The 24,225-nt window shown below is 39.4% G+C and overlaps 1 protein-coding gene across 9 annotated transcripts in view; it reads right to left on the bottom strand.

Annotated features, from left to right (window-relative positions):
* The window catches only part of MLLT10 (MLLT10 histone lysine methyltransferase DOT1L cofactor), a 131,725-nt gene that overhangs the window by 74,596 nt on the left and 32,904 nt on the right, over positions 1–24,225 (bottom strand). For all 9 annotated transcript variants that reach the window (XM_083406164.1, XM_083406159.1, XM_083406162.1 and 6 more), the window contains 4 exons: positions 18,624–18,703; positions 17,179–17,233; positions 6,085–6,194; positions 606–709 (listed from right to left, as the gene is read on the bottom strand). In XM_083406164.1, the coding sequence (XP_083262290.1) occupies positions 606–709; positions 6,085–6,194; positions 17,179–17,233; positions 18,624–18,703 (349 nt within the window). The remainder of the gene's footprint in view (positions 1–605; positions 710–6,084; positions 6,195–17,178; positions 17,234–18,623; positions 18,704–24,225) is intronic.

Below are 24,225 nucleotides of genomic sequence, written 5' to 3'. Positions count from 1 at the left end.
GAAGGGAAGTAATGAAAGGGGAAATAGTTTTTTCTCCCTTTCTGTTGGCAGGTCCAGACAACAATGGGGTCTGGGATCAAGTGGATGCAATGCCTTCCCCAATATGTCCCAGAAGGCCCTGTTTCACTACCATCCTCAGAACACTGTTGGTAGTAGAATGACAGCAACAGAACTTATGCCACCATACTAAGGAGGCCTGTGCCCATAGACCTCCGTCTCCACAGCATTCTACAACCTCTCAGCCTCCCTCCCGGGACACACAGAACTGCTCCCTAAAACAGGTTCTTATTTAGATAAAAGATAATCTTTCAGCTGAGTGTGTAAACATGCACTTGAAAATCTAATCAGAAAAATGTCTTAAGGTTACTGCTGTCTGTGAGTAGGGAGGACATCAAGCCTTTTTTCTGCACTACCGCAGCACAAATTGTACAATGAGTTATAGAAATAATGGTTAAGTGAAATGTACTTACTACAACCATGCTAGAACAAGTGATTATTTTAAATGGAATCATGCCACTATGGAGCCACATCTACCAGGGCAATAAAACAATATAACTTGGAGAGAGGAAACCGGGAATGCACGCAAGTGGGAATTGCTTACTTACCATGTTACATGGAAAGCCTGGCGGCATCCATGCTTGTTACAAGTCATGCAAGCGCCAGTGGCTGCTTTACTTTCTCTGCCTTGCTCATCACATATATAACATGTCTAGTGGGGAAAATAAGACAGTTGTCAGAACACTATCTTTAATCTTTAAATCTTTAAACAATCTTTAAATGGACTCAAACTCAGCAGCAAAAGTAAGAGCAATACACCTTTGTGCAACTACAGCAAATGCAAAGCAAAGGCAAGACTGAACAGTGCTTCCGTTCTCAGACCTGCTAATTGAAGTCACACTCCAATATTCCAAAACAGACTGTGTTATGTAGAATACTTTGTGTGATTAGCTGTTTCCAATGCTACCAAGATGCAGAGCTGTAACTACGGGGGGGGGGGGGGGGGCTAACCAGTTTTTTTGCCCCAGGTGAAGCATCCAGAGGGATGCCATTGAGGCTCCTAGTCTCTCTCTATGTGTGTACACAAATGTGCATAGGAGGGCATCAAACTAATTTTCTGACCAGGGTGAAACAAAGCCAAGTTTAGTCCCTGCATTATGTATAGCATTGATAAATACAGGGCTGGCCCAAGACAGTTTGCCTATGCCCCTGATGCCTGCCCCCTGCAGATCTGGTGCCCTACCCCCCCTCCCTCTGCTGTCACTGCTGCCCAACCCATCACCACAACTGTGGCTGTGGCTGCGCTGCCACCACAAGACCACAGCAATGGCGAGGACACAGTGGCAAGGGGAACTGCAGTGGATCCACAGCCTGGAAAGTGCTGGCAGCAGTGCAACAGTGGGGGCGAGGAGGGGGAGGGAAGAGAATCAGATCCACCCGAGGCAAATGGCTTTGCTTTGCCTCATGCACAGACCACCCCTGGGTGAATACAACCTACTTCTTTATCATATGATATGTCTTCACATTAATACACTACCCTGGAGGTTGGTTCTGGCAAATAAAGCTCCTTGGTTATGAAGACTCAGAATGAGTTTACTGAGGCTTCATATCATGTTAATGGCAAGGAAAGGCATTATGGGAAAGTGTTCCTGTATGGTAATCAATGACTGACATCAGGCTTCAGATGCAGTAAATAACAGTACTGTACTAAGAAACCTGGAATAACTTTGCAACATGATAAGTGCCCTATAATTTACATTTCTTCAGATCATTGTATCATTAAGATTTTCTGATTATTTTAATTAAATTCGCTGTAGCAATGTGGAAGACCTCCAGTGGGGCCAGCAGCATACAGCACACATACCCAGATGCACAAGCACAAAGGAGTTCTATTTAAAATATGCAAAGCTAACATTTTAATATTTTTCAATAAAACCTGTTGCTTTTGCAGGTCTAACAAAATACTTCTAAGACAACATTCTTGTGAAGTAAGATTATCTCAATTTTCCTTGGGCTGCTGGCATTAACTGTTTTGTATCAATGGCTACCCTGCAGAATTGAAACCCAGAAATGCATATCAGCAATCACAAAGCTATAATGGGGGCTGTTTCATGGCTGCCAGAGGATTTCATAAAAATGCACTCTTCTAGGCAGATTCAGTAATTCCTTTACCAGCATGGAGATTCACAATAAACCTAATTTTCAAACACGATTTCTAATATTCACAGAAAATTGTTATATTCTTAAAATAATCTCAGTCTCACAGGATGCATAGCTGGGCATTCCTAATACTTATTAAATACAGTACAATTCTAATCCAAACAAATATTTTAACTCTTGCAATGCCTTTAGCTCTTCAGCTAAAACTCAACAAACTTCATGTTTGGGGACAGCAAGGGTTGTCTGCTGAAAGGAGTTGGTGTCTTACTTGTGGTACTCCTGTACAGTCATGCCTTTGGTTCTCAAATTTAATCTGTTCTGGGAGTCCATTCAACTCCTGAAACGGTTCAAAAACCAAGGCACCGCTTGGAAGCCACACTGGACATTCAGCTTCCCAAAAATGTATGCAAACTAGAACACTCACTTCTGGGTTTGTGATGACCGGGAGCCGATTTGTTCCACGACTAAGGCGTTTGACTACCAAGGTACAACTGTATTGACTGTAGGGTGAAACTTTCAAAGGCTGCTTACAAACGTATTAATAGATTCTTTGAAAGCATTGTTCAAATACTGGTGCCCTTAGCAACATACAATCTCATTTAATCATCTCATTACAATTTCATGACATGAAATGTTTAATGTAACCAGTCACTTTCCACAAGATAATGAACTTTGATACTGGCTTATTACAGTCTATCAAGTTATCTCAAAAACATTTGGAACTCTTATTCTAATCCATAACCAACTATTATTTGCTCCCTCCAATGACAGGCTCCTGTTCTACCTTACATCATATAATGCTCATATACTCATCTCTATCTTATTAGTAAACCCAAATCCATCTAACAACTTTCTTCATGTAAGAGTCTGTATTCTACCCGACAAGTTTACTACAGAAATCTCATGCAGATATTTGCCCATATGTGTCTGACGTTCATTTTTGTTTTAGATGTGAAAGAGGACACAGAAGTCCCACCACGTTTCTTCTCTACAGGCCCAGTGTTGAGCAGCCTACTGTTTTCAGCAATGATTAAGTATTCACCAATAAATGCCCACTAGCAAAGCCTGAAGCTGCACCAAAAACAAAAACAGGACTCCAAGGGTCCCTTCACACATTATCCAAGTTAGTAATATATACCTGTTAACTACAGAAATATCATATATCCATTTTGTAAACATACGTATATGACATAGGTATGGTTACAAAATGGATGTGTGACATATCTGTAAATCTGCTACAGAGCATACACATGGAGAACAAGTGAGTCTCTCATACATTAAGGGGAACAACACAGTTGCATATAAACATATATAAGCATATCCTTTCCATATTTCCATACAATATGAATCAGTTTTACAAAATGCCCTTAAAATATACATATTAATGGATCTACTTACTCTGAGTAGGCCTTAGTCAAACACATAGACAGCTGTTTTTCAAATATCAGTTCACATTGCAAAATGGTTTTCTACAAATATGATAAAATCATATGTCTTTATGATCTCTTGATCAACTGCATCAACCCAATTCAGAGATGTGTAGTAGACTAAACATGCCTGACTGGATCTTATTGATCACATGTTCAGCTTTTACAACATCAAGTTCCAGTGCCAACTACCTGAACATTACAGCCACACACAGAGCAACTAATTCTTCTATTGAAGAATCACTGTCACTGGATTAGGGTGAACATGTTATAAAACACCAGCTACATGTTGGGCAAATTGTGAGGAGCAACGACTTTAGGGTTTTTAAAACAACAACAACATGGTTTTAATGTATTTCCTGACTAAAACACACTTACAGCAAAGATATGATGCGCAGACAGAATGTACCACAATATTTTTTTATGAATGAGAATGACAAAAATGTAATGAAATGTAGTCACTGACAGCATAACAAAAACTGAAAAAATAAATGGTGGTGATTGTTGAGAAACCACAGAAACAAAACTAAGTCTAGAAAAGATAGTAAAATTCTGAAAATGCAAGTTAACTTGCACTAACTCAACTAAACTGGCTTTTCTATGTATAACAAACTCTTGATATTGAAATAATTTTGAAACCCCTTTAAGTTTCAAGAACGTTTTTACATACAGCCTGCAGTTCTGCCGTTCAATAAATATAAAGTTGAATTGCATCCCCAACGCCCAGTTTATGAAATTAGTATCATAAACTAGTTCTTTAAACTGGCCTATGTGGGATGACATTTTCTGTAGCCTTAACTGTAGCTTTGTAATACTGTGCTTGACATCTGACAAAGTTAAAAATAACTATAAGTTAAGTTAAAAAATAAAATTAAGACAAAACAGTAGATTGGGTTAACTGGTGAATGGTAACAGAGGGAACAGGATTCAGATTTCTGGAAGTCCTCCCCATGCTGTGCATCTAACAATGTCCCTGCTGCATCCATCTGTCCCAAACCCCATACATTGGTCCCCCAATTGAAAATGGGAGGCTGGATAAAGAGTTAAAGATAGAGTACATACATATGACTATGGCACATCTTCCATGAACACTGTATTAATCCCCAGCTAACGTTCAAGAAAACACATGGCAGGGATCACGCTGGCTTATTCTGCCACCCTTCGCCCCTGCTCCAAGATCTCAATGATATTGCATGCTGGGTACCATATATATATATATATATATATATATATACACACACACACACACACACACACACATATATATATATATACACACACGTTTTTAAGCCGTTACCAAAACATATATCCTGCTTCACTGTAATAAAACCTCTAAGCGGTTTACACACAAGGACCTGAATCCCCTAATCTGTACACTTTTGTTTACTGGGCTCTATGCATGTACAACTCCAATAATACAGGTGTCCCCCCCCCTTACATATGATTGACTGCTGTGTAACCTCATATACACGCAGTACCAGAAAATAATTAAATAATTCAATTCACCTAGAAATGGCAAGAGAGAGAGTTGGAGTCTCCTCATGGCTCGTGAGGAGAACCTCCCGGAAGCATGAAAAGGACGTCAGTGAGGGCGGAGGAAACCCTGAAGTGGCGTAGTGGGGCTTTGTTTACACTGCTCAGCCTCCGCACCTAACAGCTGCATGTGCGGGGTAGCACAGCAGCAGCTGCTACTTTCGTGAAAGTCCTCTAGCCTCCTGCCAGCCCCAGAACTTCAATTCTAGCTGTGGATATTTTTGGATACAGTAATTTTGGTATAGATTGAAGAGAGAGCTACAGAAAGGGCATTTCAAGGGTTTTTTAGAGGGTGCTCCCTTCTTTAGCCAATTTCAATTATGTGTGGGGGGGACCAGAATGTAACCTCCGCATAAGTGGGGAGTCGCCTGTACTTAACTTATGAGTCAGCATAATCTAAATCTCACAACACACGTTCCAACTGAATTTCTACACTGGTCTATTATGTGTAAAGAACATGAGTGGGTGGGGAGCTCCTGCTGATATTTCATTCACTTTCTCAATGGCAAAACAATGTTTAACTACAGATGCTTCCCTAAAGCAAGAGAACGAGAACTGTGAACATTGTGCTATAAGAAGAAAGGGAGAGAACAACAGCAACAACAACAGTTGAAAAATTCAATTCTACTCTCAATTAGCTTTTAATAAGAACCGTATCAAGGAACTGATCAACAGTAATCTGCTGCTAGATATAGTGATTACTAATAAAACAGGAAATGTCATAAACCTATTTGATCAGTTGGTGATGAAAAACATTAGATATCTAAGTAGATATTACCTCATGCTATAAACTTCAGTAAGACGTAAATAATTTTACTCATTTTCTTTCATACAAAATGTTCTTTAAAGAAACACAAGCCCTTCAAAGCAAAATATGCTTGTTTGCTTTTAATGAGATGTGAAAATATATAGCATATTTTTCAAATACGAAATTATATCAAGAAAATAAGTCATAGTAGAATTATACCTTATTATAGCGATCATGAGGAACAGACTGCAACACGATAGGTTCCATTGTAGAAACATTTGCAAATTGCACCTCGGGAATGTACAGAGCACAAACCACATGAGCCCAACCTATAAAAAGTTAATTACATTTTATTCTTAATGCCTTCTGACAATACAAATAGAATAATTTCAACTATAAAAAGAACATTTCATACGTTACATGTATTTTCAATTATTTAAACACAATGTAAGTATCTAACACATTCCTTAACACATCACAGCATATAAAGATAAGATTACATATTTTCAAAGAGCTGTAAACAACTAATATAAATAGTGATTTTGCAAAAGTAGAAACAAAACACTTTTAGATTGTACCTAGTTCTTAATTCACATTGAAATTAACAGGCCTACATGCTTGAAATTGGGAAGAAAATATGCAGATAATTAAACTATAATGGTTTTCTCTTCACACCTTTCCATAAGAAAGAATGAATTATTTGCTCCTTTTCTTGTTGCTTACATCTAAGACCTGACACTATTACTTTTATATCTTCCTGTGTGGTATCCTAGAATGGTATTTCAGCATAAAGCAGCTTTCTTTCAGTGGCTTTTGATAGTATTTCATAGACCAGTAGGGTATTTTTTTTCTGACAGTTTTTTCTTTTCAATTTCCAAGGATTCTTGACCCAGATAAGAGCCTGCCTAATTTCAGGTTCTCTGTGGTTCCCAAGAGAGTCACCAATTTGTGCTTGCCAAAGAAAACAATTTAACCATGTCTGCTACTGTTTCATTGCATAAATAGCTCAGCTTGAAAATTACTTTGCTATTCAAGAGCTGCCCATATTCTGTCCTGGATTACTTTATACAGAGAATTCCCAGACAGTTTGATACACCAATTTCCCAATATGAAAAGCAGCAGAATAGCAGGAATGTTCAAAACGTAATTGCAGCCTTCCACAAGAAATTAGGTCCCAATCTTCACACACTCTCTATATCTGTGTTAATGTCCAAACATGAAGAAGGAAAAAAAATATCACAGGGGTACACAAAGTACCTGTTAGAAATATCACATATACAACTTATCTAATCTTCATACAGTGTTATAAGGCTCAGCTCTACCTATTCCGTGTATACTCAGTTGTTTCAAACCATGCATGAGGTAATAGATCATGTTTTACATGGCAATGCTGCGAACAGCAAATATTACGTAAAGCTGAAACAGGTTTGCAAACATTTGGGGCCATGAACAGAGAAATATTTGATTGTCTGCAGCTCTCTGGAACCTGCTCCAGAACTATTTATAAATATCTGCAAAACAGAAATGAATTGTGGTGTTTACAGCATACATACTATGCACTGGTATATACGCAACAAACACCCCTTGCCAAAAGTCTGAATCAACCTATTCCGGCATGCAAAAATGTTATGACACACACACCAAATTCCACAAGAGAGAATGTGTGCACAAGGGACAAGGATAATATACTCTCAAGGTCAAACATGCCACTGTGCATGTGACTGGCCCTCGTTTACTTTGTTGTCTTTCAAAATCTTTACACCCAATGGCAGCTTTCCTCTGAAGGCAAATGGTAACCACTGGGCAAGTCCTACCTGTATTGGAACCATGACAGGAGCAATGAATTAAATCCCCCCCCCCACACACACACTTATCCCCACATCAAAGTGCCAATCAGTCCTCCCTCCGTAATATTTAACACAGGAAAACTAAACACACAAGTGCCAATCACGTGTACAACATTTAGTGCTGTCCCCCCCCCCGAAGCCTTTTTCCCTCTCCAAAAATGGGAAAATTGAAAGATGTGACAGGGTAGATAAAATTTGTTTCTATCCAGGCAAACCTTTGATATTTAGAAGTCCATAATAAATATGATGACAAATATGAAGAAGCATAAATGGATTGAGATAGCTCAGAAAATGAGATTGATTAAATTTCATGAAGTATTCATTGAGTCTTGGCTCTGCCTTCCCTCTGCCCCTTCCCCACCCCCTCACAGCTCTTTTTATGGCAATGAGTGAATTATGTCTGCTTGAGGTTATGGAGAACAGAAGGAGACAGAGTGGTATTCAATGCTAGTCCTACTTAGATAGGCCTGCTGGAAGTTAAGAGACATGACTAACATAGGTCCCTCAATTTTAATGGGTCTACTCTGAGTAGGACTTAGTTAAATATATAGTTTTCTTATTTTTACTATAATCATAATGGTTTCTCCTGCTTTTATTGTTGTTGTTTTTCCATTCTCATAAACTGACAAAACGAAAGGGATGCTAGACTCCTTACAGTTCAGCAGCTTGGAGCTCCACTTGTAACCAAAAAATGAAATTAATTAAAAATATAAATTCAATTTGCAATGGACCAAATAAATTGTATTTTAATATACCAAACATGATAATCTAATGGCAAACCATATTATACAAAATACATGTTATGTTCCTAAAGCAACAAACTGACACATGACCTGTAAAAGCGGCTTTAAAAAGTTGTAGAATTTTTTTTAATTGCCCACAAAATTCCACACCCCTAAAAAAAACAGGAAAAAAATATTCTCCTGTGGGTTCAGAATTTCCAAAATATATATATATCTCTAGTAAGAGTTGCATCTACTGCTCCACCCAGTATTCTCTCTTGCCCCACCCAGTACTGGAATGCAACATCCAGAAGGTTTTCCCTAAGATAATGTGACCTGACCCTCAGGCTGAAAAAGTCTCCACACTCTTGAGATACAGCATTAAATGATAAATGTATTCTGGTTGGTGTGCTGTTAATAGGAGGAGTAAAAAACAGCCCAGAATTGATACATGAAGTTGCACTGAAATACCACTTTGGCTTTAGTTATTTCTGTTGCTACCCGCTGGAAACAATGTCTTTGTGCTCCTAACAACCAAAAAACTGCTGGGAAATTAATTTTGCTGCATTTCAAGTAGCTAGCTGCCCACATGAGGTTATGGCAAACTGAAACACTGATTTATGTAGAGCAGATTATACTAAAGTGGAAGTTAGGGCTATAGCTTTCTTTGGTGTCCCAGAAAGCCACTGGTGTTCATTTTTCAGTTCCCCTTTCCACAGGAACTCATAACCTTTTATAACAGACGTTGGAACTAATGCATCCCATCTGCTTTCTGCCACTAGAAATAACGTGTTCTTCTGTTCAGGGTCCTAGAAAGTGACCTGCTGCGTTCCTGGCTAATATTGTTTATGCACACTGCTCCATTCAAACAGCTTTTTTTCATGAGCTAATCATTTTTCAGATTTCCTTTCTTCCAAACCCTTAGATACAAACCCCATGACATAACACTTGCTTTTTCAGGGAATGTTGAAAGCAGCTGGGATCTCTTTGGAGGCAGAAATGTCCTCTTAACTGAGCAAGATAAGGATATGACTTCCCACCCCCCTCAAAATTTTAGCACATTTGCACCAGATAAGAAGTATCCAATATTATTATGTGTTAAAAAACCTTGGGTTCTGAATAGGCAACAACATTAAGTTCTAACACTACTATGCGCTTACAGTGGGCAGTTAGCACCCTCTGAATGCATGTTACTTAAGGAACTCACCAAGTATTGTGAGAATTTGCATTACACTGAAGCTCAGTGTATCTGACTGCAGACCACAATCCAGTCATCTTGCAAACAGAACTATATCCCTCACTAAGATAACAGCAGACAATTCTAAACAGTTCAGTTGACAAGGGCCTTCCAAGTATTATATGCTAGGATAATTTATAGCTTAAATTATGCCATAGGTATGGAAGTCACACTGGGTGACATCCTGATAGCTAGTAAGGCCTAAGGCCTGCCTTTCCATCTTCAAGGTGGCAACCATAATAGCTGGGGCTGAGAAGAGCCCTTCCTTGCACAGCGGGTGCACCTCTGCAGGAAGTGTTCACAGAACCTCCATCAAGAGCCATCAAGAGCTACCAAGAACGTCTTGGCCACCTAGAAATAACCAAAGTAGCATCTAATCGTTCTAACTGTTATAGGGATTACAGAATACATTTGAAAGGCATCATCTGCTTTTTCATAATTCATGTCTGCACCCACATTTGGTCCCTAGTTTGCTTCTTCAGCAGACATGCAAGTCAACAACTGGAACCCAAACATAACTGATCAGAAGGAACCTCCAGAGTTAGAGATTGTTCCAAATGGCCTATTTGCTGCCTGCTCAACTACCATCCAAGCATTGTAGATGCCTCTCAGATACCTGGCTGTTGAAGGAGTCCTGCTTCACTCAACAGAAGGCATGCAAGGGCTTTCCATAGGTAGGACACAGCTTCCAATAAGCTTTTTCACATGTATTTGTTGGTTTGGAAAGACACATTTGTTCTGTCCAACAGGAGAGCAAAGGTACTGAGAGTCAGACAGACCACTCAGAACTCTAGGAAGCTGATGCTACAAGATGTCTTACAGCGTGTGACCACAGCTCCTAGATGAAGAATTATTTGAAGTGCGCTTCCCACATAGGTAGGCTGGCAATGGTTACTTCTGAATATACTATGAGTAAGTCTTTGATATGTATACCTTTCTACCACAGTCCACTGGGATATTGACTTTTGAGTTCCTGGGTATTCAGATATGTGGGTTCAATCTTGATGCAATTTGATCTTGAAGATTAGAAGGAATGTCTGAAGAGCTCAGACATGTAGATAGGCCCAAGAAAGTCAGCTGAAATTAAAACCCATCACCTCCAACAGTCTTGCTAAGAGTTAAATCTCCTTTTATCAGAGATAACATATTTTTCCCCCCTCGAAAAGAAAAACAGTTGGCTTCCAGAAGGAGTGATCAAAAACATGTGCCTCTAGGGCTTCTGTACAGTAGTCTGCACATGTTAAAGACACAACCAGGTAGTCTTACAAACAGGAATAAAACTTGTACTCTACCATCTTCAGGTAAGTCTTATTGGTAACTAGGACCAAGGACAGGAAGAAGGAGCTGAAGACAGAACAACTGAAGTTCAGAAGGAACAATTGCAAAGTCAACGAGGCAGTTAGTTAGTCCTCTATAAAATTTATTCATGCGATGAAATCTTAACAATACAGGCACGCAGAAATAGTGCAACCCATCTCCATGCCAGAGCGTGGAGATCTACAATCTTTCTGAGGTTTTCTGATTTCTTCAATATACTGACAAAAACATAATTCACCTTAAAGAAGTAATTATCCCTCTGGCACTAGCTCGGAGTCTATTACTCTTCTCTCCAGAAAGTATTGGATAGCATTGGAATAGTGTTGCATTTTTCTTGGGTTGCCTGAGCAAGGGAAGATAAGAGAATGGTCTCTGCGTATGCTTGAAGGGGGAATAACTTTCTCTCACTGTTTGCAGAACCCACCTACAATATGGCCCTTCACCACATATCTGCAAGTGAAACTAAGGAGCCTTGAGTCAAGAGGAAGGGTTTATTCCCAGGTTGGGGCTGATCAGAGTTACCCTTTGGTTTGGGAGAACTTTTGGAGTTTGGTGTTGCTTCTCTCATGGTCAGTGTTAGAAACTGAGATATGAAAGCTAGGAGCTAGATGGCACCTTAAACCTAGGTTATAGGTGCAACCAAGGAATGTCTAGGTGAACTTTTTTTATAACAAGAATACAAAGCTGAAAATGAATGAACTAATGCTAAAATATTATGTTCATTTTTCACATGGTCTAGTCATTCCCCTGCCCACCCCCCTAATATTCTTAAGAGAATCTCTTCTCTAGTCTTCAGAGAGTAGCTGGAAGTGGGGAGACAGAAAAAGGTCCTCCTTTCCTTCCACTCTGCAGTTTTAATCTGAAATCTTAGGCACAGTACTGCACCCAGAGCTCAGAAACTTCTTGCACTAATGAAATTCCTTGTCACAAAATGCGCCTAGAGCAATGGGAGTTTCGAACACTGCTCATGGTATGCCTGAGATGGATAACAGAAACAAGAGGAATGTCTAGAACAGGAGGGTATCTTGTCCATAAAACAAAAGGAGCACCCTTAAGGCAATCACCAAATATTGGAAAATGAAAGGCAAGACCAGAGTGCATTTCTGCTATGTTGGTTTTTGGTTTCTCACTCCCTCTCTCTCATTGTTTATTTATTATTGTTATTAATAATATGCCACCCATCTGACTGGATTGCCCCAGCCACTCTGGGTGGCTTCCAACAAATTAAAACACTAAGCACAGTAAAACATCAAACATAAAAACTCCCTACACCTTCAGACATCTCCTAAAAGTCAGATAGTGGTTTATTTCCTTGACATCTGACGGGAAGGCATTCCACAGGGCGCGACTACTGAGAAGGCCCTCTGCATCCTTCCCTTTATGCAGCTCCTGAAGAGCACCACAGTGTCTTCCTATACAAACAGATAGATGACTTGGAATACATGGAAGGTGCCAACTTCACAAGAAGCTACCTTCCGAATTCCTGGAAACAGAACTTGTCTCAATATTGAATGCCCTTCTTTCTACAATGAATGAAAATAATTTAACAAAAACTATTTGCTTTTAGAAGACCTACTAATTTGTTTTATCAGACCATCTTTAGTATTTTTTTTATTTATTGCTTACTATACAACACACCAGTACTTAGGTGGTGTCGAACATGCCCTGCTCTGAGCTTCAATCAAGTCCAAGTCTGAGCCGCAAATCAGTCCAAGTTTGAAAACAGATGATTCAACAATCAAATTAAATTTGGGTATCTCAACACTAGCATTATGAAGCTGAGTTCAATATTAAAATCTCACATTTCAAAGTAGCGGAAGGGTTATGTTGTTTATATTTATTAAGTAATTTATATCAGAATCCGGCTACAAGCAGATATAAGTACTTAATATAATATATTAGCAGTAGTCGGCGACAGCACTTCGGTAACTTAAGTTTGCATTAGTGCTTTTTCTTTTAACTTTCAGAGCCTTAATGAAATTCAGAGGGAGAAAGCTGCTGACTCAAAAGCTGGCATGTGACATTCCTTACAAGCTTAGGAGATCCCCACTCTAACCCTTAAAAAAATGACGACACTATTGCATTGTTAGTTGGCTTTCAACCAAGCAGCTGCCTTCCAGAAATCCTGTTATAAAGCTGACAAAGAATGCTGATGCACAACATTCCTGATCAGCATCCAGTTGGAACAGATTTCAATCCAATAACTGGTTCTAAATATGCTGAACTAAAAAGCTTTGTCGTGTACAGTGCAGGCTTCCAAACAAAACCGTAAAACAAGAAAGATTGCAAATACTGGATGCTTTGTATCAGTTTAAAAGAACCAACTCCCTCACAGCTTTTTAAGTCTCTTGTTGATTTATTTAAAGCACACACACACAAACACAAACAACAACACCCAAATGTTTTTGCAGAGATACTGAGCTTTAAAAAATAAGCATCTCTGGTGTTCATTCTTACTCCAGGGCATCTAGCTGGAGATCAAAGATGTGCAATTTAGGAGTAGTAGTACAAGCAAAACATAAGGTCAGTTGTTTATGCAGTGATTAAGACCTCTGTGGAAATCTTGCAAGATATACGTTGCCAGCTACAGCAAGCAACTGGAATTTAAATTAGTGAATCTAATACACAAACAAAAAGTATCCAGCTTCTTAAAAAGAGTAAGATGCTATTAGACAAGAAACTGATGCAGAAGGAGAAACAACTGTATAATGCAACAATGTGACGGGGCAATTTACAGTAAGTGGACATGACGAAAGCTTGGTATAGCAACAGTTAGTGATATTGTCAGTTTCAAGTGGAGTTCCAACAGGACCACCAAGATGTAGTCTTATGTGTAGCTTCTTCCAGGTCCCTCTGCCCACTGAACCTTTTGTCTTTATCTTTACTTAATGCCTCAAAATTTGAACTTTTGTTCTTCTACTATTGTTATTCTGAGATTATGAATGGAATAGCTCTTTCTGTTTGCAGCAGGAATAGGAATTCAGAAAATGCTGCCAGGGTGCAGGGCAGGGTAACATTTTCCGCTACCCTCTCCTTCCCCAGCAACCCCTTTCTCATGATGCTCCAGAATGTCACCAAATGGTACAAACCACAAGGTGATGCAGGGGGAATGGAAGAAAATGCCACCCCCCCCCCCAAATCCTAGTGGGAGCTTCCTACTAAATGAACTCCACCCACAGGTTGTTCCCACCAGCAGAACTTTAGTTAAGATCTGATCCCAAATTATTATTATTTTCGTTCTTTTACATGCTATTCTGTTTTTAATGTAGTATAAATTCTGTTAACAGAATACAAAACTAAAAATATAACATGGTCTATGACAATTTCCTCGTTCAACGCTAAATAAGCTACATGTCATAAACACAGCTTGAAACATAATATTGTAATAATGAAAATTTTTTATAATGTCTTAAAATATGAGAAAAAATAGCTTTTCCCAGGGCAAGAAAAAACATGATTTTCCTGGCAAAAGCCTACTCCTAATAAATACCATGCAAACCCTACCATTAAGTTGAAAGTAATCTTCATTTTAGGCAAGCATTATCCAGAAGCAACTTTTGAAAATAGTTTTAAAGGCTTTATTATTTTTATAGCATATCCTCCAGATTGTTGATAATAGGAGGCTGATATTTTTGCGTAGATAGCAATTTAATGTTCGGCAGCTCATTTATATTTATTTTTAAATTGGTGTGCTGCCAAACATGGTTCCTTGGATCCCTCGGGCTGGCTAATACCATATCATAAATATAAGAACAGTACCAATTTAAAATACAGAAACATAATACAAGGGGGTGGGGAACCTATCTGGCAGAAACATTTAAGTGTGTGTGCCCTTTCTTTAAGACTTCACTCCCTCCCCTCAAAGCCTGAAGCAGGGTGGATTTCATCAACTATCTAAAAGTAAAAATTGAGCTAGTCATGTTGTAACAGGACTTTTATGACTTGAAAAAGCTCCAGTGGATGGCACTGTGCAGATAAAACAGTGGTGAAGATAGGATTTCTTCAAAGACACCACCAAAGAATCTGTGTTCAGCTGAACCTAACTTGACCTTTCCTACACCTTTCTACACCTCATCATCCAGTTCCTTCATTGTTCTCAATTGCCTTGAATATCTAGAGCAAGTCTGACCAGGCCTGATGGGAGTTGGAGTCTACCAACATCTGGAGGTGCACTGGCTACTCCTGTTCTACAGCCATCATGTCCAATACTCAAGTCAGTTCCAGTGGGTGGTGGAGAACCAATCTTGGTCCGCCAAGGGGCAAAATTAACCCATGAAGCTATTTGCCCCCAAACATACCCACCCGTCCACCAGCCAGTGTCACTGGGTAACTTCAGCTGATGGATAGGGGACAAGGTAAAATCCTGCTGAGTACTGTGAATCCTGTAGGCAGCAGGACTACACTCTCTGCTCACCAACTGGAGAGCAAGAAACTCAGTCTTGCTGGGATTTGCTTTGCCAGCAGATTCCCTGCAGGGAATGAGCACAGGAAGCAGACCGCTCCCCGCACTGCCACAGGAATTCCCACCTATCAGTCAACTGACATGTTGTGGCCCACCCCCCATCAAAGTTGGGCCCCAGGGGTCGGGGGAAGATAAAGATGTGGCCTGTTGAGCTAAGTAGTTATCCACCCCTGAGCTAGAGCTTTGACAGGACAGTCTGCCAAGTGCACCAAAAATGCAGTTTGGAAACCAACTAGATCCATCAACCTACAGATGAGAACAATCCTTATTAGCCCGCCACCTCTGCAAGACTTGACAGATACTCCCAGAAAGTCAACTTTCCATGACAATGGAGTAGTTGCACCCCCCAAACAGCACCCTCTACCCACTAAGACAGTACCCTAATCGATACACATATTCCATGTCAGTAACCACAAGTTCATGGAAGTTAACACCTTATTCATTGTGGTAATACAAGGCTGAATTGAAAATTCTTGAAGTATATGAGCTGCTTTTCCATACAAAGTAGCATGAAGGCAAGAGCAACTTGTTTCTTGATGCATATTTTCATCTCTTACACTAGACTCCTACACTGAATAAGAGATAGCTTTGCATCAATAATAATCCACGTCCTATTTCAAGAAAATTATGCTAATGAATCATTAGGCAAATTAAAGCTAAGCTAAAGTAAGCAATGCAGACTTTTGCTTTCTTCTAATAAGCACATTTGGGGCTCTTAGCCAAAATTTAAAAAATCATGTGTTACTGATTCCCTCTAAAAAGCATTCTAGCAAGAAACCTGGCTTGTAAGTTAAAATGAGAGTATAAACATGTTTGTATTAGTGCCATGTTTTTATCTTTTATCCTATTTCTGCTTTTTGTAAGCCACCTCAAAAAGTCTCAAAAAGAGATGGGTCTATAAAATAAAACTTTATCATGGAACCATGGAAAAGGAAAGTAATCACCACAGAAACCCAAATTAAGCCTTCACAAAAATGAAAAAAAATTAAGCACAGATAAGTTTCCATGTATTTTAATACAAACAACCTGCATTGGCTCCAAAGTCTAATTCAAAGTGCTGATGACCCTAAATGGTGTGGGTCATGGATACATCTCTTCTTCTACATGAGCCTAGCCACAAGTTTAAAGACCTTCTTCAAGAGCCCTTCTCTATAATGGATGGGTGCAGGGTTGGGCAAGCTAGTGTGTGCTGTGTTGATATTGCTGGGCTACAAATTTTGCCAACCCTGATCATTAGCCATGCTGGCTTGGGGAGAAGGAAACACCCATTTAAAGTCAGGTGGTACCATCAAGTAGTTGCTTGTCATATTAAGTGTGCCACTTGAGTTAGCAAACCATAGCCACCGAAGGAATTAAATAACCTTCACTGTTCACTTACACTGAATTATTTTTGCATAAAATTAAAGTCTACAATTTATATACAGCCCTCTAGCATGATGCAGTGCTCTCATTCTCCATGTGTAAGAGGAAGATAAGATTTCTCATATACATGCTGCAAGAATAAATACATTTTACAGTGATGAGCACCTAAATTATTAAATATACAAACCCTGAAATACCTAAGTTTCAGAGCTCTTTAGAATAACAGAATATTTATACGTGGGGCTCCAAAAATCTTAACCACACAAGCTATGTTCCAATTTTATCAGTTTATGCAACTGAACTGCAGAAAAAGGAACAAAATATTTAAATTACTAGAGACTTTTTTTGAAAAGGTAAAAGACTTACCCCCATTATCAGTCCTCTTCAAAGCACCATCCTTATGGGGGCATAATTCGCATCTCTGCAGGAAGGCAAACAGTTATTAAAACAAGAAATAAGGTACCGTTCAAATATTTTCTGTAGTTGATCCATTTCCTATTTGTCTCCTTTCTCATAAATATAGATGCTTTCCTTAAGTTAAAAAACCTCTCTCTAACAGATATCTATGTCTTAAATCACAGCTCAGTATCCAACATCCACAGCTCAGTTTCCAACACCCATGGTTTCTATTTATCTAAAGCTACTTATGAGAATGGCCATTTCTGGAGCTCAATTTCTAAATTACAGACAAGCCAAACCTCCAGAGCCTTTAAGTTCTGTATTTACAGGAACAACGACACAAATAAGACAACCATGTGTGCTTCTGCATACACACACTGCTCCAAGTGATAGTGCTAAAAGCAACACTGTTGTATCAAAACCCACAAGATAGATCTGTTCTGCATGAGCCACATAATGTTATGGCCTAAAAGAATCAATACCAACCATTATTGCAAAACTTTATGTTGAAACTGTGATGTTTAGTATAATACTAACCATATCCAGAATTCAAATTAAAGTTGGTTATCTCCACACTAGCATTATGAAGCTAAGATCAAACAACCAATATTAAATTCAATACATTTGAAAGTAGCAGGAGAGCTATGTCGTTTATATTTATTAAGTAAATTATATCAAAATCCAGTTATATCAAAATCCAGAACTTCAGTTCTCCATAGATACTTCTTTTTTACTTCATTGCCAATACAGAATTATAAGAAAGCTTTATCAGTACTTGCAAAAGTATCCTCCAAGACTGGAATTAATAATACCCCAAAGAAGTTAATGTGTTGAAGCTAGAGCATTGCAGGCAGACTACAGAGCCAACATGATTTATCTCTCTTTGGTTTACAGTGTATTCTCACAGTGGGGTGGTGGGTGTCCAAAAATCAGAGAGTAAAACATTTATCAAGATAGCAGAGTACCACACTTCTGGTGGCACAGTGTTTGTGTCTGGCTTCTCTCTCTCTCTCCCCTTGTTGCAGGGAGTCAATGGGGAAGAAAATGAAGGTTAGCATTCCCTCACAAGATCCTCTGCCATCCTTTCCCCTCACCAGAAAAAGGTTGTGGTGGTGGGAAACACAACTATGAAGCATGCAGTACAGTATTTCTGCAACTGTTAGCCTCTGAGCAGCACTGAAAATCCTGCCTGGTTCTCTCTGTACTTCCATATTAAAACTAGAACATGAAAAAATCCAGGCAAAGGGGAAAAAAATGAATTTCTATGGCTTCCAGCGGATATATGCCCACTGTTAACCTGAGAATGAGAAAGCTTCACCCCCTGCTAAGAATAATACATTTTGAGCAATGCTACCAAGATAAGAACTAGATTAAAACATGCACCCAAGTATTACACACCAATTCAAACTTACCACTCTAGCTGCTCTTTCCTGAGATTCACATTTTCTACAAAACCAAGGTCCAGTAGGTACTTGTACAATTCCATAGCATGCTATTTTGGGAGAAAAGAGCCAAAAAAATCATATTAAAAATACATATATTATACAGAAAAATAAGTCCTGCAATACAGACATAGGTAAGTGCAAGGGTCATTCTGAGAGTACATTTGCAAACTGGAGAAACTGTTGCGGGCACCACACATACATTTCAACCAAGCACACACCATAATGTATTCTACTGGCTACCATAGAATGTTTCTTTCAAGTCTAACTTCAACAGGGGGAGAGGTGGAAGAGAGGATGTTGTGGGAGCCCTTGGTCAATGGGTAAATAAATTTTATTTCATCTGTCTAAAAATCACAGGTTATCAGTTTATTTTAGGGTTGTGCATTGGATTCAGAAGAACCCCAAGCTAAAATTTGATGCCTCAGTAGTATTGTAAGCTTACCTAGGTAATGACAGGACCTGTGCAAGTCTGCACCAGTTAAAGCAGGGACCCTAAACCACTTAATATTGACTCAGTGATAGACATTTTAAAAATGCTGCAGACAAGTGTCTACTAAAACTGAAGATAAGCTTCTACGCTTACCACACAAGTTAAATGCCAAATCGTGAGGTGAAAGGGCAACAGGTACACTACAAAATTGAAATTTAGCTCGCCAAGCTTAGGAAAGACGTCAGTATAGAATGGGATAGCTTCTTCACAAAAGACAGGTCTAGCTTGTAATCATAAAGCAAACCCCTTTTAGTTATTCCTATGCCAAAATCCATTTTTATAAGGTGTATCCCACCTTCCTGCCTGCAGGGTTCGAAATTAGCAGGGCACCAGGCACATTTTGCAACTACAGAGTCTCCATTTGCGAGCATCTCAGAAAGTCTAGGTGCCATTTTTTGCGCCTGGCTGACACTTAAGGATTACTGAAATGTATGTGCTTTGAAGCCTCAAAGTATATGTTAAGGATAGACAATCCTTAACTACTTAAGAAGTTTAACAATAAAGAGTAGAGTGTTTGGGAAACCGAAGTATAGTACCAATATTTTTATTTCAACACCAAATTAAACATGTATTAACAATTTCCTGCTAAAAATGTGATATTAACAATATGTCTCTTATGCTTATCAAAATAATAAATTAAAAGTGTTGCCAACCCCCACCCCACCCCCCGACATTCTGTTTTGGCACCCAAAACCCAGGTCCCAGAAGCCATTTGGCTCCTAGCTTTTCTATCCTAGCTTCTAACACTGCTTGCCTGTAATTTAGCAAGCATTATCCACTCTACAAGGGACGCAGGTGGCGCTGTGGGTTAAACCACAGAGCCTAGGACTTGCTGATCAGAAGGTCGGCGGTTCAAATCCCCGCAACAGGGTGAGCTCCCGTTGCTCAGTCCCTGCTCCTGCCAACCTAGCAGTTCGAAAGCACGTCAAAGTGCAAGTAGATAAATAGGTACTGCTCCGGCAGGAAGGTAAACGGCGTTTCCGTGCGCTGCTCTGGTTCGCCAGAAGCGGCTTAGTCATGCTGGCCACATGACCCAGAAGCCGTACGCCGACTCCCTCGGCCAATAAAGCGAGATGGGTGCCGCAACCCCAGAGTCGGTCACGACTGGACCTAATGGTCAGGGGTCCCTTTACCTTTACTATCCACTCTACAGGGACCTAGTATGCCTACAGAATTTGTTAACTTCTGTCAAAAGGGTGGGGGGAGTGTCTCTCTTTTTTTGCCCATTAATGAATGAAGGGAGAAACATGTGGACTAAGACAAACCTACAGAGCTTCTTGAACCAAGGCTGGCTGTTTCCTATTGTATCAAATCTTGTGGTCTAAATATGCATGCAGACACACACAACATACACACACCAAAAAGACCGGATTCAGTCAAGTATGGTAAAGAAAGAAAATTCTACTAATTTCAAAAGGCATTTACAGCCAAATGAGTTTATAACCGACACTTGCACAATTCTGGGTGCAATCCACATCCTACTGAAAGCAAAGACAGAACTACCATTGTTTCCAATTACACAAATTGCATTTTTTTGTGTTACAAATAAAAACATTGTATAAAAACAGCCTTGCAGAGCAGACTGCCAAATTTAACAACAACATGTAGGTGTCACTATAAAAACACTATCCAAAAACATAAGGAGAGTCATTTTTACACTCAAAAGTATGTCCATTTCTAATCAGTACTCTTGTTATCTAATATACCACAACAGAGGATATGTGCAGCATTATCACAGAAGAAAGCACATTAGCCCAAAGATGCAGTCTCATCTTGAACCTGAATTCTTGTTTAACAATGGCTGCACTCACACATAATAAGCCAAGAACTGTGGCTAAACAACCCATGTTGTATGTGCCCAGTTACTTCTGTTTCACTCCATGCTTCCTGCGAGTGCAAAACCCGAGAAAAGGAGAGTTAGCATTATATCCAAACCCAGGATCGTTAAACCTTGGCTTAAAATTGACTTAAGTTTGGTTCAAGATACTTGGTTTACAGACCTGGCTTGTTAGGGAGAAACAACCCACGATCCCAGGGGTTGGAAGTAATGCTAAGTTAACCCTTCCTAGTTTGTTTACTTGCTCATGCAAAAGAAGAAACTAAGTGACAGCAATCAGCCTGCATGCACTAGCATAAACCTCCTGCACAGTATGGTGTATAAGCCAAGGTTTTTAGCTTACAATTATATGTTAACCGTGGCCACTGAATCACTGGCACTTGAAGGCGTTCACCCTTATGTGCCTGCTTTTTCCATGACTCCTCTCTAGTTTCACACTTTGCTGAAGATAAAGCCTCCCCCAATTAGACCCAAATCTGAAGTCTAAAGTTAAATAATCCATTTGACCTTGCATACCTAAGCTCCTGTTTGTGCTTCTCAGCCTCCATCTCTTGTGACCTGCCTCCTGTTATGCCTTTTACTCTTTCCACAGTTCCTGCTCCCAGTCCTTCTGAATAATCTACCCAGCTGTGACCTACTATCAGTTGTGATGTTGGTTCTTCTTTTGACTGCACTGTCTCTCTTCTGACTCCTGAGGTCTGGTTCCTCTTTATGCTTTGTGCCTTAGACTTTTTTCACGGTTCCTGATCCCTCTCTTGTCTGGCTCTCATTCCATGGCTCCTCAAAACCTGCTGTTTGTAGACTCTGCATATCCATCCAAAGCTCTAATTCTGCAGCAACAAGCTTATCAGGTGTAAAGCCAATGAAAACACCCATCCCTACAACAAAGTGCTCACCAACTGCAGCACTCTGTACTCATTCCCATAGGCATGTGTAATTTTCCCCATATTGGGAAGTGTGCCAGGGACAGTCTCTTCTGATCTTAAATGGCCCAAGAGGAAGATGAGATATTTCAGATTCCAAAAAAGACTGCAGAAGCAGCAGGAGGAGACAAGTGAGAGAAATGCAATAGAAAACACCCATGTACTCCTCCAGAGCACAAGGAAACTAAACATTTTACAGTCCTTATCATGTCTATCTACTCAGGCAATGTGAATAACCCTGCACACCTGTGCAGTCCCATCCTGATTAATGAAACTTAAGAAATCAAATCTATACTCAAGTACTTATTATTATTATTATTATTATTGACATTTATTTATATAGCACCATCAATGCACATGGAGCTTTACACAATTAAAATAAGAAATTATGGAGCTCAAAACAGGTATACGTACTCAAAACTGCCTTCCATCAACATTTGCCAATGCTGCTTATTCCTTTTATGCTTGCTCTTAAGCCTCAACAATTTGCCCTCGCATGATTTATGATGAAATGCTACATATGTGCAAGTCTCTCTAAATCCATGTGTCACAGGCATGACTGAGCTTAGGAATTAATATTGCAGAGACCACTGTGCAAACAGATCAACTAGCCCAGGGCTTTATATAGTCCAGAATTCAACTGCATCATAAAGCTAAATACCCTGAATATGTGCGCAAGCAGAGAGCATGTAACAAAACTAAGTTGGAACAGCGGATCGTATAGAAGTCTACTTGAGAATTCATTAGTGCATCAGATCAGCACTATATCTCTGGATAGCTTGAGTTATACAGCACACAGTATGATCTTATGTGTATTTACTTGGAAGTTAAATTGCATGGATTAAACTGGGTTTATTTCCAGATATGTATGCATGAGATGGGGCCTTAGATACACTTTGCAGTGTAGGCTGAAGCTCCCAACCAACCACAACTGCAGTGGCTCCTGCATCTGAATTAATAAAAATCTTGGGTGTATTGGGAATGTTTTCCAAAACAGAGCCAAATATTTCTATCACCTAATTAGCCAAATTGATTTCAGAAATTTTGGGAAATGGTGTTGTCAGCATTTCCATGTTTGGGAAATGGTGTTGTCAGCATGTCCAAAAAGATGGAATAAACCTCATGATGCCTCTAACCAGAACAAAAAAGAAAATACAGGGTCTCTCTTAATACATAAGTTGTGCAAAAGTAACTGGCTATCTTAAAGCAAATTTCCATGCTAGCACCCCTCTCCTTTCCTTATCTAGAAGAAAATGTTTGTGCCCTACTCCATTTACTCCTCAGTGTTAGGACACCATCATATGCCATGCTTAGTCTCCGTGTCCTAGGCTGCCATCACATAAACAAAGAGGGTTAGTTACTTTAGAGGAAGAGGATACTTATTTCTGTACTGTTCACATACTTTGCATGTGTAAGTACATTCCCCACAAGGAGAACCAATTCAAATGGAATAACTATTCAGGTGAAGATTGCTCTGGTTTCCCTTTTTAAGGTGTCATCTCACGTTATTTCTACAGCTCTACAGCTCTACAATTTCAGATTCCTTTACTTAACATGCTGTCACTGAAGATTGGAGAACTAAAGGAATGACAGCTGTTCCTCACTAATGTCCTGCTGCACAGTCACCTTGCTTCTAGGTCCCCTGGGGAAATAGCAGCTACTACAGGAAGAGGGGGGCCCTAAGCTGTTTCTTCTCCACGGATGTCTAGCTCCCTCCAACAGGTTTATTGGTACACATGAAATCAATAATAGAAGTTTGGGAGTGAAGTTTTCCCAAGTAAAGCTTTCCTGAAATATAAAGGAAATAGTACTTTGATTTTCCCACAGTATATTCATAGTACAATATTTAATTTAATTTCCATAGAGAGAGCCAAGCCTTATTGCAAATAACTTTGAGGACCCTAGTGCAGACCCAAACAATGATATAACAAAACAGACATTTGCAGCTATTTTTCAGATAATATAAATTATATGTGCATTTACTTGGGAGTAAACCCCACTGAACTAAATGGGATTTACTCTGAGAAAACATGCACAGGATCAAGCTTTCTGGTGCTTTTTCAGAATCAAATTACACACCTAGAGTGCAACTGTGATTTAAAAGCAAAACAAATACACTAATCAATATTAGTCTCACATGAGTACTTTTGTACTGTAACTCCTCCTATGTCTCCCTATTCCACTTTCAATTTCTTACTTACTTCCTATTTCCCATTCTCAGACTATGTCTTAAAGATTTTGCAAACTCATAACCACATCAACAGAAGAAAAAGCTGGGTTAACTGCATGTGTGGGAAACTGAATAAGAGCACAGATGCC

Source organism: Podarcis tiliguerta, assembly GCF_965153285.1.
Source record: "Podarcis tiliguerta genome assembly, chromosome: 12".
NCBI lineage: Eukaryota > Metazoa > Chordata > Lepidosauria > Squamata > Lacertidae > Podarcis > Podarcis tiliguerta.
Note: the sequence above shows the minus strand (reverse complement) of the source record. Positions and strands in the feature narration are given on the sequence as shown.